General features: G+C 46.0%; 1 protein-coding gene across 1 annotated transcript; it reads right to left on the bottom strand.

The window, feature by feature from the left end:
- Positions 1–6,272: 6,272 nt before the first annotated feature.
- LOC104362533 (chymotrypsin-like elastase family member 1) lies at positions 6,273–10,694 on the bottom strand. The gene is made up of 6 exons (XM_033009670.2): positions 10,649–10,694; positions 9,766–9,897; positions 8,967–9,103; positions 8,675–8,820; positions 7,182–7,331; positions 6,273–6,447 (listed from the first exon to the last, which is right to left on the bottom strand). Exons 1-6 carry the CDS (start codon positions 10,672–10,674, stop codon positions 6,421–6,423), a joined length of 618 nt encoding a protein of 205 aa, XP_032865561.2. The 5' UTR covers positions 10,675–10,694; the 3' UTR covers positions 6,273–6,420.
- Positions 10,695–15,120: the final 4,426 nt, after the last annotated feature.

Here is a 15,120-nt window from a genome sequence, read left to right as displayed (position 1 = left end):
ACACAGCCACTCTGTAGGGCCTTGCTTGTAACACCCAGAGGCACAGAATTACTCATCGCCCACTTTCGTTTCAGTTTTAGGTGCCTACCAGAGTTGAACCATGCGTGTAGCCACCAGACTAGAAAGCATTTCTCTCCGGGTGGCGGAGCAGCCTCCGGACAAGGGAATGAGTCATCTGACGACGTGCGGCCGGTGGGAACACGGGGACAGGCTGTAACACGAGGCTTGGCTCTGCCAGACCTGACGCCACGGGGGAATGAGACACCGGAGGACTTTTCTCGGTAGAAACAGCTATAAAATGACGGGTAGGATGGACTTTATCTCTGGCAGGGGAAGAACAAAACAAAACAAAACAAAACAACCCAGGAGCTCCAGGGCAAGGTGAGGGCAGGGGTGTTGGCTTTGCAGCAGTGAGGGCATTTCCATAGGGCCAGATCCTGCACGCAAAGGGCTTGAGTCTGCTTTTGGAGGCAGGAGCGTTGGGAAAAAAAAATAGCTTTTCTCATCATGTGTCTGGTTGATAGAAGAAAAAGGCAGTTTTGCACCTCATGGTAGAGCAACGTGACGCTGCAGGGAGTGAGGTTGCCCCAGAACTTCTGTGAAGGCAATGAAAGCATCCCAGGTGGTGCCTTTGCACCCCTGCTGGCTTCAAGACCTCTGTCGCTGTAACAAGCACTTTTTCCACATGTGCATGTACATGGGATTGAGCAGAAGTTTCAGGCATTGAGGTTTTAACTCAGACCTAGAGATCAGTTTGGCTTTCCCGTAAAAAAGGCACAGCAGAATTGGCAATCATTGGCACGTTCCTGTGGCCTGTTTGAGTTTTAGTCTGTCAATGCTATGGGATGGGGAAAAAAAAATAATTCAGCTGTTATTCTTTATTCTTTAGGGTAACAATGTTCAACATCACAGAAATACTCATAGCACTGTAAGGAAGCATCCTCTCCACTAAATCAATAGAAATTACACACCAAAATAAAAGCAGTTTGATTTCTGCACCATGTGAGGGCCCTTCTGTGGTCATCACCTCTGAGGGAGCTGAGAGTCCTCAGCATCTAGGGAAATGGCTGATGAATAAATTTGAGTGTTCTGGATTCGGTGTTTTCCCTGCATAAAACAGCAATATATTCTTGTGTTGCTAAAGCTCTGGCTAAAGTGAGACTTCAGATAAGCAGTTAACAGAGAGAACTAAGTTTTCTCCTTCGCAGCTATGACCATTAGGAGTTTTCAGTGCTGCTTAATCCACACGTTTCCATCAGCTTGTTTGATACCTCCAAGCCTGTTGCTGAGGGAATGGCAGTATTGCCATCTACCGGGCAGCTCCCTCCTCCTCCCAGCTGCACAAAGTGCTCTTGGGCAGTGCTCGCCCTCCCCGGTGGGACCAGTGAGACCATGTATCTCACTGAAATACCATATTAGAAAAGAGTAAAATAAAGCTTAAACAGTTCGCTTGGGTCTGGAGGGGAGGTGGGGATGTCCTGGGGCTTGGCTGTGTTTCCACGCCTGGCCTGGCACACACATCCACAGCTGGTGGGAAACTATCTCCAGAAGGTAAATGCTTAAAAAACCCTCATGGATGCACCTACATTTTGGACAGGGAAGCTGAGTGAGGGACCAAACCTCCTGTGGCTGGACATGCCCTGACTCCATCGCATCACTAGGTGCATGAAACCCACCAAAGGGAGAATGTCTGGCTGGTGGAGCTGAAATATTTTGGCACAAGCACAGAGGCTGTGAAGACTTTCAGGTCAGTTCAGCCAAAGAGACTGAAAGGCTCAAGAAGGCCTGGAGACCCAGTTCCCTGGGGACCACATGAGCCACACACCAAGGTAAAACATTAGAGGAGAACCCTGCCAGCAGGATGAATAAATAAAAAGCTCTCCTTCCAAAATAAACCTGCTCCACTGAGACACACTGTGTAGGAAACTATTATCTGTTACACTTCCTGGGAGATAAATACTTGGCTACTACTCTGGAGTAAATCGAGATGAGAACTTAATGGTCTTTAAGTGCTTTTCACAGTCAAAGCATCCCAAAGTGCTTTCTGGTAATTAAGGCTGAATAGCTGTCAGGAGGCAAGGGAGCCCACTGTAGTCATACTCCCAAATACCCATCATTTTTGCCTGGAAGTGAGCAAGGGAACGATTGGGTGAAGTAATGTTATAATTTCAACTAGAGATTTTGGGGGTTATTCTGATAAAGGATAGCAGCCTCAGAGTAGGATTTGGATGAGGAGATGTCTATAACCAGAACATCTCTATACAGCTGTGTTGTGATTGAGGGCCCCATTGCTGAGCTTGTCTTTATGTGACTTTAAAGCTCCCCAGCTCTGTTGTGTTTTGGGTCAGCTGAGATACTCAAGGGTATGAAGACATCCCCATGGGGCTGGTGGAGATGACAAAGGGACCTCAAGAGAGCTGTGCCCCCTTGATGCAGCAGGATGGGATGGGATGGGATATCTGACATGGCACTGACCACTGTATTTGATCCCTGCACTCCTAAGCTGTATTTCACAGCATGTACAGCCCTACCTCCCCAAATAGCTCAAGGTGTTGTAGCCATTCCTACACCTCAGTGGAGCACCCTACACCTGGTGAGGTCAGCCCCAGGAGATAAGCCTGCTGTTGCCCCAGCTGCCTCCTTTTTCTGCTCCCCATAAAGACATGGGCAGCACCAGTTTTCCAAAATCCAGTTTGTTCTCTGGTTTAGCTGCATCCTCACCACCCAGCTTTGGAGAAAAGGATGGGAACGTTATATACGAGCATTACAGTACTGTGCCCAGCCGTGTTTTCCCAATATCATTGGATATTATGTCCCTGTGACACCTAGTGTCTCCACTCAGTAAAACCTGTGTGAAGCACTGCATTTTCCATAGGCTTCCCAAGGTGTCCTTCTGGGATCACAGCTTTGCCCAGCAGTGCTGGGGAGCAAGTTGCTCTGGCAAGGCTCTTGGATAGTGAGAGGTAAATGTGGCACGGGAGAAACACATGCACCCTGCCCACGTGCTGCCAGGCTATTGCCTCCCTCTTATCATACACAATAAATCATGGCTGAGCAGCACAAGCTGTTCCTGTCATCGAAACATGGAAAGAAACACTCCTCTTGGCACCGAAGACATGATAATGACCCTGAATTAGAGCTGTATGTCTCCAGCACCTGATTCTCCTGCTCCTGTGGGTGTAGCCTGATGTTCCTCCTCCTGGCTGTTGCAGGAACAGGTCCATGTCTTCCTCATGTGGAGGAAGAATTTAAAGGAGCAATGTCCAGCCTGGCTTTCGGAGCAGCTTGTGACAAGAGATTTCAAGCACCCGGTGGCCACGACTGCCCCATGGAGACCAGGGGCAGTTGCATGGCTGTGGGCAGAAGCAGGGGCAGCCTGTCACTGTTGTCACATCAGGGGACAAGCAGGGGATGGCTGTGGCATTTTGGGTTGTGGCAAGGTACATGCGTACTCATGAAATTGGCAACACGGTTCTGGGGGTGCTTTTGGCCCAAGGAGCAGCAGTGTCCCCAAGGGTTCCCAGCTCTGCTCAGCCCAGGCCAGGGATGGAGGCTGATGAGAATTTGGGACCCTATGTGACATCCCCAAATCCCCCCATAACCCTGAGCACATGGAGTTTGACCCCCAGCCCAGGCATCAGGCACTGCAAAACCACCAGGCACTCTAATACTTCAGTTCTCAGCACCTGAGTAATTTTTTGAAGTGGTTTGAGGGGCTCCCTTTAAAATATAATTTCCCCAAACCTTTGATCTGTGTCTTTTTAATTCCTTCTGAAACTCAAAGGGGAAAGCTTGTCAGGCCAGGATCTCAGATGACAGCATGCTCCTGTCACTTGGCTGCTAAGTGTTCTTATAAGGGACATTACTCCATCACAGAGCCTAACAGATCCAGGCTCTTTCAGAAGTTAAATATTTGAACTTGATATACCAGCAGAAATCACACATGCTGCCTTAAAATGAGCAAAAACCATTCAGTAATATTAAGGGGCAGGAAAACTGAGATCCAGTGTTTCTTTAACTTGTCAGAAAAGGAGAATTGCCAAACTACTGAGCACCCAGGAGACACTGCCAAGTGCAGTTCAATAAAGCAGGGAGCTAAAAATACAGCTGGGACTCCACTCCTTTACAAGCCTTAAAGAAAGCGCTGCTGGTTTCGTTTTCGTTTGCACTCGCCGTAATAAGGAAGATTTATCTGTTTGCAAATCGGACCTCTGGATAACAGCAGTGAAAAGCAGCTCCCGTGTGTCACTGCTTATCTGTGTGTCTGAAAGCAAACACGAAGGACAGTGCAAGGCCACGTACATGCCATTTTATCATTCTTGGCCCACAGAAATTTTTCAGCAGTCGGTGATAACCGTATTTGATGTTCCTTTGGTTTGCCAATGCCCTCTAGTGGCTTTTGGAGAGAAGAAATGTGCATTCCCCAAAAAAGAGAATTTTGCAAAGAACTCTGCTATGCCCTAGGTGTGTGCAGGCTTTAAGAGAGATGGGACATAGGTAGTTTAAAATGGAAAAAGAGCTAAATCAAAATCCTTCAGTCATAAATGCTCATCTCATACACAGCAAAAGGGGGAGAGGGAAGGTTGTGGGATTCATCAAAAGACAAATCTTGCTTTATTGTGCACATACATCTCCCTCTCTTCCTCCTTCCCTCTCTTTACCAACCCTGCTGTGTGCCTAATAGGAACATGGTTTTTATTTGGAAATGTTGTACACTGCAGATAGGCTTGCCCAGCTGGCTGGAGTACAGGCCCTTGCATGCCTAACAGCACAGGGGATTGTTTTTCACTGAATTTATTGCTTCCTCACTAGAAAAGCACCCTCAATAAATGCCCTTTTCTATGCACTTAGTCTTAGGAAATGAATTTTTAAAAGAAATCATCCTGCAGAGAGTGAAGTTAAGAATAGGTCAGATGGATTGTGCGTTCTATGGGTTGAGTTTGCCTGTACACTTGAGGCAGATGCCCGGTATATGAGCAGTGCTGTACTGAAGCTTTGTTTAGGAATATAAAGAGAGACCAGTCTTGCAAGCAAAAACTCTGCCAGCTGCTGTAGAATAGAATAGAGTAGAGTAGAGTAGAGTAGAGTAGAATAGAATAGAATAGAATAGAATAGAATAGAATAGAATAGAATAGAATAGAATAGAATAGAATAGAATAGAATAGAATAGAATAGAATAGAATAGAATAGAATAGAATAGAATAGAATAGAATAGAATAGAATAGAATAGAATAGAATAGAATAGAATAGAATAGAATAGAATATTTCAGTTGGAAGGGACCTACAATATTCATCTAGTACAACTGCCAGATCAATTCTGGGCTGATCAAAAGTTAAAGCATGTTGTTAAGGGCACTGTCCAAATGCCTCTTAAACACTGGCAGGCTTGAGACATCAGCCACCTCTCTAGGAAGCCTGTTCCAGTGTTTGACCACCCTCTCGGTGAAGATATGCTTCCTAATGTCCCATCTAAACCTTCCCTGGCACAACTTTGAACCATTCCCACACATCCCATCACTGGATCCCAGGGAGAAGAGCTCAGCACCTCCCTCTCCATTTTCCCTCCTCAGAAAGTTTCAAAGAGCAATGAGGTTACTCCTCAGCCTCCTTTTCTCCAAATGAGACAAACCCAGAGTCCTCAGCTCTTTCTCACAGGTCATGCCTTCCAGCCCTTTCACCAGCTTTGTTGCCCTTCTCTGGACTCATTCGAGGACCTGAACATCCTTTTTAAATTGTGGGACCTGGAACAGCACACAGTACTCAAGGTGAGGCTGCACCAGTGCTGAATACAGCAGGATAATCAGCTATTTTACCCAGCTGGTTATGACATCTTTGATGGTGGGGTTTGCCCCCTTGGCTGCCAGGGCACATATTGCACCTGCTGTCGACCAGCACCCCCAGATCGCTTCCTGCAGGGCTGCCCTCCAGCCACTCCTCTCCCAGTTTATACTTGTTCCTGGCAGTCTCACACAATCACTCTGCTCCCACCAACCTGCAAGTACTGAGCTGGCCACCTTCACCGCTGGTGGGGTTATCCCTATGCAATCCCTCAGTGAGAAAACCCCACCACGGTCATTTTCTGCAGGGTGTGTTTGGTGATAAATTTACAGCCCTGAAGAGCCGTGCTTGCTGCCCACAGCCCATCCCCCAGTTAAGGACACTCTCAACAATTTATATTGCTGTTACAGGCTGTGGCATTTGCTGGAGCCTCCTTCCCTGCCGACTGGGTCTGTGTCAGTGCCTAAGGCTGAGCAAACACAGTAACAGATGACTGGTTGCAACCACTGACACTTTATTATACTCTTAGACAAACTTTTCTATTAATAGCTGAAAGAGGTGTAGAAGGGATGAGAGGAGGGTTAATGAGCAGAGATACTTCATTCTGGCTCTTCTCATATTCATGCACCAGTTGCTTCTTCTCTAGAAATCCCCGTTATCTGTTATAACCTGGAAAACAAAGAAGAGGTGAATTCAGTAAGAGCCAGACTATTGCATAGCTCCATCCCATGCAAGTGCTCTGAAGCAGGGCTTGTTCCCACCTGGGCCAGGGGACTGCTCTAACAACCTGTACCCACCCAGAAAGGTTTATGGACTGGATTAGACTCCATCTTCCTTGCAGTGATTTAAAATATCTCTCCCCATCCTTCTTTAGAGCAGGCCCCACAGTTTACAGCAGCATTTCTACAAAACCATCTCCTGTGCCTGGGAAACGGCTGCTCCTCGTGCCAGACTATTTCTGGGAGCAAAGAGCTTGTTGCTTGTTCCCAAATATAAAGCTGAGAGTGCGTAGTGCAGCACTGCAGGAATTGCACTGGTAGAGATGCTTCATGTTTGCTGCATTTCCCATCCACCAGCCAGCAAATTCCTTCAGTGGTTTCCTGCAGTAAGGTTTTGCCTGGGTGAGTGGTGATGGTAATTTTTTGGACACAGAGGCCATCTCCTGCCTGGTTTGAATTTTGTCGGTGGTCCTCAGCAGAGCATTTCAGCTCCAAGGCAGCAGCTCCTTCCTTACAATTGTTTGACTACACCAAAAGTAGCAACAAATATGCTGATTTTAGACCTCCCCAAATCTCCCAGTTCAACTCCTAATGGTTTCATAAATTAAAGTCTAATTCCTCTGGCAGTCCCTTGCCTTTACAGGAGATGCATCAGGTTACCTCGCAGGCACTAAAGCAACTTACGTTGCGGATCCAGTCCACGTAGGCTGACACACGTGTGAAAACTGTTGGCTTCTTGTAGGTGTTACAGTAAGGAACCAGGCCAAAACTCACAATCCCATGGACTTGCCAGTTACCGTCTTTGTAGCAGTTGAGAGGACCGCCAGAGTCCCCCTGGATCAGAGGAAAGATAGGAACACATTAAGCCAAATTATCTGAGCAATTGAGGAATGACTGGTTAGGATTAAGGAGTGCTAGTTAGTTAATCACTGTTCTGAACATGCAGATAAAAATTTGTGCTGCTTTCTCTGCAAAGAACTGACTTCTCCCCAGCAGCATGTTAGTAGAGACCACCCAGCACCTCCCAAGGTGTTGCAAAGACCCGACTATTTATTATCTCAGTCTACATGCACAGACACACACACATATATACACATAGACACCCCAGGAAGGGTTTTTTTACCACCACCATTTTAAATATAGTGACTGTAAGTAAATGGCCCAGGGCACACCACATCACACATCCCAACAAGGTCCACCTGCATAGCATCTCTGTTAAAAAATCAGTGCACTCTCCAGCTACAAGGAACCAAGGAGAAGGGAAATGCTGCTCCTCTTGTGCTTTGCAAACAAGCATATTTAATGGGACCCAGGAAGATAAGGTGGTGAAGAAGCAAGCAGCTCGATTTAAAATATGTGAGAAGATAAAGGCTCTTGCTTGGCTCAGAATCCAGTTTGTAACAAGATTCTGCCATAATTAAACCACACCAAAAAATACACTAAATATCTATAGACCTATAATTATTTTACGTATTTGTCCACTACTTTTTAAGGGCTCTGAGTGGTTGCTTTCACCTCTGTAGGAAAGGGAATACAAGCAGAGGTAACAGGTATTCCCTGCCTCCACATGCCAAACCTCCTCACTTTGATGCTGGGGCCACCTGGAGCCCCTGGGATAAAGGGAACCTCACAGCATCTTCCTTTTCCACCTAACCTGGGCCAGACGGTGCAGTTGGACATAGCCAAAACTTGCAGCAGCCTCAGCTGTCCATGCAAGCAGAGCGGCTGAGGAGGAGAGGGGTGACAAGCAGAGATGAGTACTGTGTGGCCTGGGGTGCAACATGGCAGCAACGTTGGAGGAGTGGTAAAACTACCCTGCAGCTTCATCCTTTGGATGAGGGCAGAGGGGACTGACGAAATCTCCAGGAGCTGGTCAACAGGACATGCTGCTGTAAGAAAAGGCAAAGATCCCCTCCAAGATCAGAGGGGAGGCATGCACCCTGAGGATTTGGAAGTTTTCTCTCTGCTGGCTGCTCTATGGGGAGATGGAGGAATGTGGAGCAGTCAGGTTTAGAAGATATTCAGCAGAAAGCAGCAAAGGGGCCAGGATTTGCAGGAGAGCTATTGCAGGTGGAGAAATGGCAAAACCAAATCCCAACTGAAGGAACAGCAGGATCAAATAATAAGGAAAGAGAAAGAGGGGAGCTTGAAAATCCTCTCATAATAACAGATCTTACACTGCATCCAGCCCTCACGCCGTCTCCACCTGCGCAGAGCATAGTGACTTTTGCTTGAGATCCCCACCAGTCATCCTGGGAGCAGATCTTATGGTCGACCACTGGCAGCAACACCTCCTGCAGTCTGTCCGGGACGCTGCCATCCACTGTTAGAGAAAGGGTGAGATTTTGGTCCAGAAGCTCCAGCGGTTGAGGAAGGAAGCCCACACCCTGCCTCGTACAGCCTTGCCTGCACGGCGATCCCTCTGAAACCAGGAGAGACCCACAACACTCCTCCTTCCCCCTTACTTACCGCTAGTCGCCCCCCATCCAGTAATATAGCAGGGATAATCATTGGGCAAAATGTCTCCTTCAGATGGGAGCAGCCCCAGCTCAACAAACCCATTGTTATAGGCAGGAGAATCGAGGCGCAGCAGGGCAATGTCGTAGCTGAAACAGGATACAGGTAGAAAACTCTTTACCAAAAATCCTGAATTAGTCATAAACCAGATGCCCTCACTTGTATTTTGTCACTTACACGGGTCTCTAGACTATGGCATGATGATAGACAAGCACCTTGCAAACATCATTAATTAATTCCTATAGCTAACACAGGCAACAAGAAAATATAAGCAATTAAGAGAGAAGAGGCCATGGTATAGACTGATAAAGGGCTAAAAGCCCCCCAAAATCTCCTACTTCTTTGGAGGCACCCAACCTCAGAGTGAATTCCAGTGGACTCTGAGTTGACAGGCATGGCTCTGAAGAGGGGATTTAAGACAGTTCCTCAGCATTTCCTTGTTGGCTTCCCTTCATCAGATGCAAACAGTGGTGTGACTGCTGGCAAACTCCTGAATCTGCTGTACACCCTGGATCTATCTGTAAGGCCCATCTTTCCCCCATCTTGGGCAAAACAGGACTGAGATCATCCACACAGACACTGTGTAACACCTCCAAGAGAAGAGGTCATTTGGGAAATCTCCATTCCATCATCTTCCAGTGCTTCCCACAGATCCAACCTCACTGGGAACTGGACTGAATATACATATAAATGCTAGTGGGACAACGTGCTAAGTACTATTCAACGATTTGATGATATCCAAAATAATTACCCATTGGCAATGTTATTGGGATTCCAGCCTTCATGAATGAAGACTCTTTCCACATCAATACTGTACTCGGTGCCATCGTCCTCTGCAAGATTGTGCTCACCCAGAACCACGCGGTAGGTTGATCCTTCTGGCCTGCAAACAAATCACAGAATATGTGATGAATGTAAATGAAATGTAAAAACAACTCCCCAACACTAGCTTTGCAGTGTAATTCCTGCACCACTGAGACCTTCCATGAATGTAATAATTCCTAAAGAACCTTCCACCAGCGGATTTTCAGTGGCCTGTAGCTAAGTGGTCTTATGAATTAAGCAAATGCTGCCTGCGGTTTGCTGGCGAAGGACATGAAGTTGCAGCATCAGCTAACAGTGCTGAGCTTGGTCTTGAGCAAGAATGTTCATTTTGCATCTCTGCATCTATCTGAAACAGAGTGTGAAGGATCAGCTTGTTACACTTTATTGTAAGTACATTCACTAAAGGCATGAGTAATTAAAGAGGAATGCTCTCTTATTGGTGTCACGCTGTATCATTTAGGCAGTGAATGTTAGACATGCTGCAGAGCAAATTGTACAACATGGCCCATGAGCTAGGAAGCATGCCTTTTGTTCAATCTTTCCATCTCAGGATTCAAACCCCTTCAAGATTCTCACATTCATGCAAATGCATCCTCCTTTTATGCAAATCAGCAATCAGCTTGATTTCCACTCCCAGGAAGTCAGCAATTAATATGTAAAATCAAGGCTAAAGCAAACACGGTTTTCCAGTTCCCTTGATTAAGTGTGCAGGGAGATGTCCAGCTGTGCGAGGAACAGCACCAGTGGGGAGCTCAGAGGGTGAGAATGAGGAGCAGAACAGGAGTTTTAATACTTTTTATCCTACTCACGTGCTGAAGCAATGGGCTGCAGTCATCACCCATTTGCCAGTGATAAGGGTTGCACCACAAATGTGAGTGTAGTACCCCGGGTAGTCAGGATAGGAAATCTGAAGCGATACCTGGAACAAAAAACAACACATTTTACACTCAAGCCATTCCACGCCTCTGCAGAAACAGTGTGTGTGGCTTTGGACAGTGGAAGCTGCCGTTTTCTTACTCTTCTTTCAAGTATAAGGTTTTTTTTTCAAGTGTAAGACACCAGCATTACCTGCCACTTCCAGGTGTGGGGGTCGGCCTCATGGCCTCCAATTATTCGCCCCGTCAGCGCATCCTCCTGAAGAGTATCCCTCAGGGGACTTCCAAAGATTGCGCCTAGCCACACAAAAAAAAGGAGTGCAGTTTGTCATGTGGATTCCTAAAGAGCGTCCGTCATCGCGGGTCACTGCCAGCAGCAACCCTGTGCTGCGCAGGGCAGCCAGCGAAGCAAGTCTGAAAGATTGTCCTGGTTCGGGCTCAAACCACGACAAAGATCAAGTGATCAAGACTTGCGCCTGGTGACCCTGTGATCACTCTCCATCCTGGCAGCTCTTTAAAGCCTCTGTGGTTGAAAACTACCATAAACAGGCTGCAAGATACAGAGCTTTTATATAAATTGACTTGTTTCCCATACTCTGTACAACCCCCCCCTAACTGTCAGGTAGTTGTGCACCATCCTAAATTATTTTTCTTTTGGGGTGCAGGCTTCCCCTCCCCTCACTCAGAAAACTACCAGATCTTTCTCATGGAGATCTTGTTCTCACCAGAATAATTGTGTCCACATCAGATTTTGCCCTAGCCCAGTAACTGCAGACCCAAAATTGATATGCTCTAATCTGCACCACTTAGAGGTTGAGAGGTTCACTCTTTCCCAGCCCAAATATTTCAATTGCAACTTACCCAGGTAACTAAGAAGAAGCAGAAACTGAAGCATCTTTAATGAAGTGGTAGCATTTTTCCCAAGAAACACTCCTTTTATACTAAAATATCTGATAAGAAGCTGTTTAAATTTGTGATTAATACAATTTATCTATACTCATAACTCATTAAACTGATCTGATCAAAAATGTTCTCTAAAAATGGGGGAGCAGCAACCTGTTCAAGGTAGCGCTCGAGGTTACACAAACACCTCCACACTGCATAGTTCCCACAGGGCCGTGAAGCATGAAAAAACCCTCAGAAATTTGGAGCGCTCTCAGATCGAGTCAAAAACAAAGCAGGGCAAACTCAGGCTCGAGAAGCCAACACTTCAGACTAGCAATTGTTGATGCACATGTTGTATTCCCTTGTAATAAATTTATCTGCCAGTCCAGCTGTCTGCTACTCCAGGTAACATGAACTGATCTTCATCAACTAGATAAAAAGAGCAACAGCAAACAGGGAGAAGCGTGACCACCGAGGGTGGTTCAACCTTGGCTGGACATGATAAACTGACCTTGGCTGGACATGCTGATCCTTTCTTAGGATCCTTTTTTGCTCCCTCCTCCCTTTTGAATGAGTTTTGCGCTGCCTGCCCCAAAATTCTGGTTCTCAATGGCAGGAGGGGAGCTGGGCTATGGCCAAGGGGGATGCTGCATCTGGAAGAAACCTGGTCTATCTCTGAAGAATGGAAAAGGTTCCATAATCACAGAATTGTTGAGATTGGAGATCTGGGGGTCATCTGGTCCATCCCTCCTGCTCAAGCAAGACCACTTAGAGCTGGTTGCCCAGGACCATGTCCAGGTGGCTTTTGAATATCTCCAGGGACGGAGACTCCCCAACCTCCCTGGGCAACCTGTGCCAGTGCTCGGTCACCCTCACACTAGAAAAGTGTTTCCTGATGTTCAGAGGGAATGTTCTGTGTTTCAGTTTCTTCCCATGGTCTCTGGTCCTCCCACTTGGCACCACTGAAAAGAGCCTGTCTCTGTCCTCTTTGCCCCCTACCTTCCGATATTTATATACACTGATGAGATCCCCCTTGAGCCTTCCCTTCTCCAGGCTGATCAGTCCCAGCTCTCTCAGTCATTCCTCATGGGAGAGGTGCTCCAGTCCCTTCACCATCTTTGTGGTCCTTTGCTGGACTCTCTCCAATATGCTCATGTCTGTCTGGTACTGGGGATCCCAGAACTGCATCCAGTACCCCAGGTGTAGCCTCTCCAGTGCTGAGCAGAGGGGAAGGATCACCTCCGTTGACCTGCTGGTCATTCTTTGCCTTATGCAGCCCAGGATACCATTTGCCTTCATTGTTGTAAGGGCACACTGATGGCTCATGTTTGATTTGGTGTCCACCAGGACCCCGAGGTCCTTTTCAGCCAAGCTGCTCTCCAGCAGCTTGGGACAGGCAGTAGGTAGGGGAGACACCAGGTGATACTGCCAAGACCTGCATCCCATATTTGACAATGGCCTTGATGGAGCACTTCAGAAGAAAACGTAGAAGCCTTTGCAATGGATAACTTTCTTATACGGGGAAGTATATTTTGCATTTTTATATCCACATTAACTGTAGTCCCCTAATCATTTTATACTTGTGAAGCATCATGATTTATATCTCTTTAATGGTTTAAGGCATCTATCTGGGATCATAAGAGATGGATAAGTTCTTCAGTTAAATGTAAAATACAGCCCTGCTTTACATGTCCAGTGAGGAAGAAAACAAGAAATGCTTGTAGATGGTAGAAACTCAGAGACTTGTTTTTATGATCAGGGGAAATACTCTTGTGACACAGAGGCCGTCAATGGGTGGGAAGTAAATCTCACTTTCAACTTGAACTGCAGCCAGAGTCCAATTGTCAAGTTAAAATGGAAGGGTTAAGGAAATGAACTGGAGAAGAGAGCAAGGATCACCCACCCAGGTATGCTAATGGGATCCACTATCCATGGAATGGACACAGTAGGACCAGGACATTTTCCATATCATCCCGACAGTCCTTTTTAACAAATCCTTTTTATTTTACTGGAAGCCATAAAAAGTTCAGTGTGATATTTCAGCACTGAGACCTTCTTTAAGTCATTGAGCACTTTTTTCCCCTTACATCATAGATCATTTTTAACTTCCAGTTAGTTTTGGCTAGGAGGTCAGAAAGTGGCCTCCTAGCCAAACAGTCTCTTCACTCACTTTCACTACATTCATCATCCTTGTTAGACCTGGCAGACTCATTCATTTTCTATTGCTAATTTATTTTTCCAAAGACTTTATATGTTTCCTACATGCAATTTTGTTGAAGAACATTGTTATTCATTATTCTCCTTTTAGACATCATGCTGTTTAGCCTGAGTAATTGTTTGTCCATAATCTGTACTCTACAGCAATGCGCATGGTATCATAATCATTTTGCAGCTGAGTGTCTTTGATGTTGGGCTGTGTTGTAATGCCCAAGAGAGAAATAAATTACACTGAGGATGATGAATTACAGCTGCTTTCAAAATTCCTCCACTTCAGGCATTGTTTAGGCATAGAGATCTTGAGGGACTGTCTGTGTTTTGCTTCAGGGTCTAGATACGTGGTTTGTGTAAGAGGTCAGCCTATGGGACATATGTGAATGGAGAGAGGGGAATTTGAGCTTTGGGACCCAGAAGCTGTTCCATGTACAAGCCAGGGTGAAAAAAAATGGAATTTATGAGTTAGGAATTTAGCTGTAAGGGAAGGAAATGAAAAAGCATGGAGCTTGGCATTCATGACAATGAGAATGAGAAGGCTGATTAGTTTTTGGCACCGCAGCATTACTATGGAGCTCCAATTGTGAAGGTTGTCTTGAGATGCTGAAGTCTAGAGCTGCCATCCAAAACACAACATTTCACCTACTGCTAAATCTCAGAGGCTCATAATCCTCCAGGGACTATGACATCTGTTTCAGACCATAAACAGTTCTGGAATCTTTGAAGGATCATCTCAAGCCAGAGCCATCTCAGGGTTTCTCACAAGTGTAGGCAAAAATGGATTTCTGTGCTCCAAGTCTTTGCCAGTAATCAAAATGGGACGTCATTCACACCACAAAGCCAAGTCAGGTAGCCCTGTTTGTGTCCATATGTCAAAAACTCTTATACTCAAAACCAGAGAGGTCTCATCCACACTGCCTACAGAGCATGGTCTCTTGACCATACTAACTTTCCAAACCATACATAAAGTTGCTATGGGGAACATGGGCTGGTGCAAACCAGTGTTATGCTAGACTGTGCTAACATCTAACTGTGCAGAAAAAGCAAGACAATGTCTGAGTTGTTGTTCCAGCACTGATTAGTTAATTAGTGCTCTAGTACTGTTTAGTCAATTAGTGATCTCATGCTGTTTAGTTAATTAGTATATAGCCTTTTTGTCCTTGCTCTGAGAGCATCAGAATTAAATATTTTGATGACAGCAACATTTTCTGAGTGAGTAGATTATTTTAAGAGTGATGGGAAGGATAAGGGAGGTTGTGAGGGATAGGATGGGTGGTGCAGAAAGATTCCAGGACTTTACAAGCAAATGA

This window comes from Tyto alba, unplaced genomic scaffold, assembly GCF_018691265.1.
Source record: "Tyto alba isolate M040663 unplaced genomic scaffold, T.alba_DEE_v4.0 Super-Scaffold_38, whole genome shotgun sequence".
Taxonomy (NCBI): Eukaryota; Metazoa; Chordata; class Aves; order Strigiformes; family Tytonidae; genus Tyto; species Tyto alba.
This window is presented reverse-complemented; position numbering and strand designations above follow the sequence as displayed.

What these genes read in the sequence shown, in the direction of transcription:
- LOC104362533 (XM_033009670.2), bottom strand. Translation starts at nt 10,674, where the DNA reads ATGACTGCAGCCCATTGCTTCAGCAC. An exon ending in GCAGCCCATTGCTTCAGCAC is followed by an intron (nt 9,898 to 10,648) that starts GTGAGTAGGATA and finishes ATTTGTTTGCAG; the next exon opens with GCCAGAAGGATCAACCTACC. An exon ending in CCCAATAACATTGCCAATGG is followed by an intron (nt 9,104 to 9,765) that starts GTAATTATTTTG and finishes ATCCTGTTTCAG; the next exon opens with CTACGACATTGCCCTGCTGC.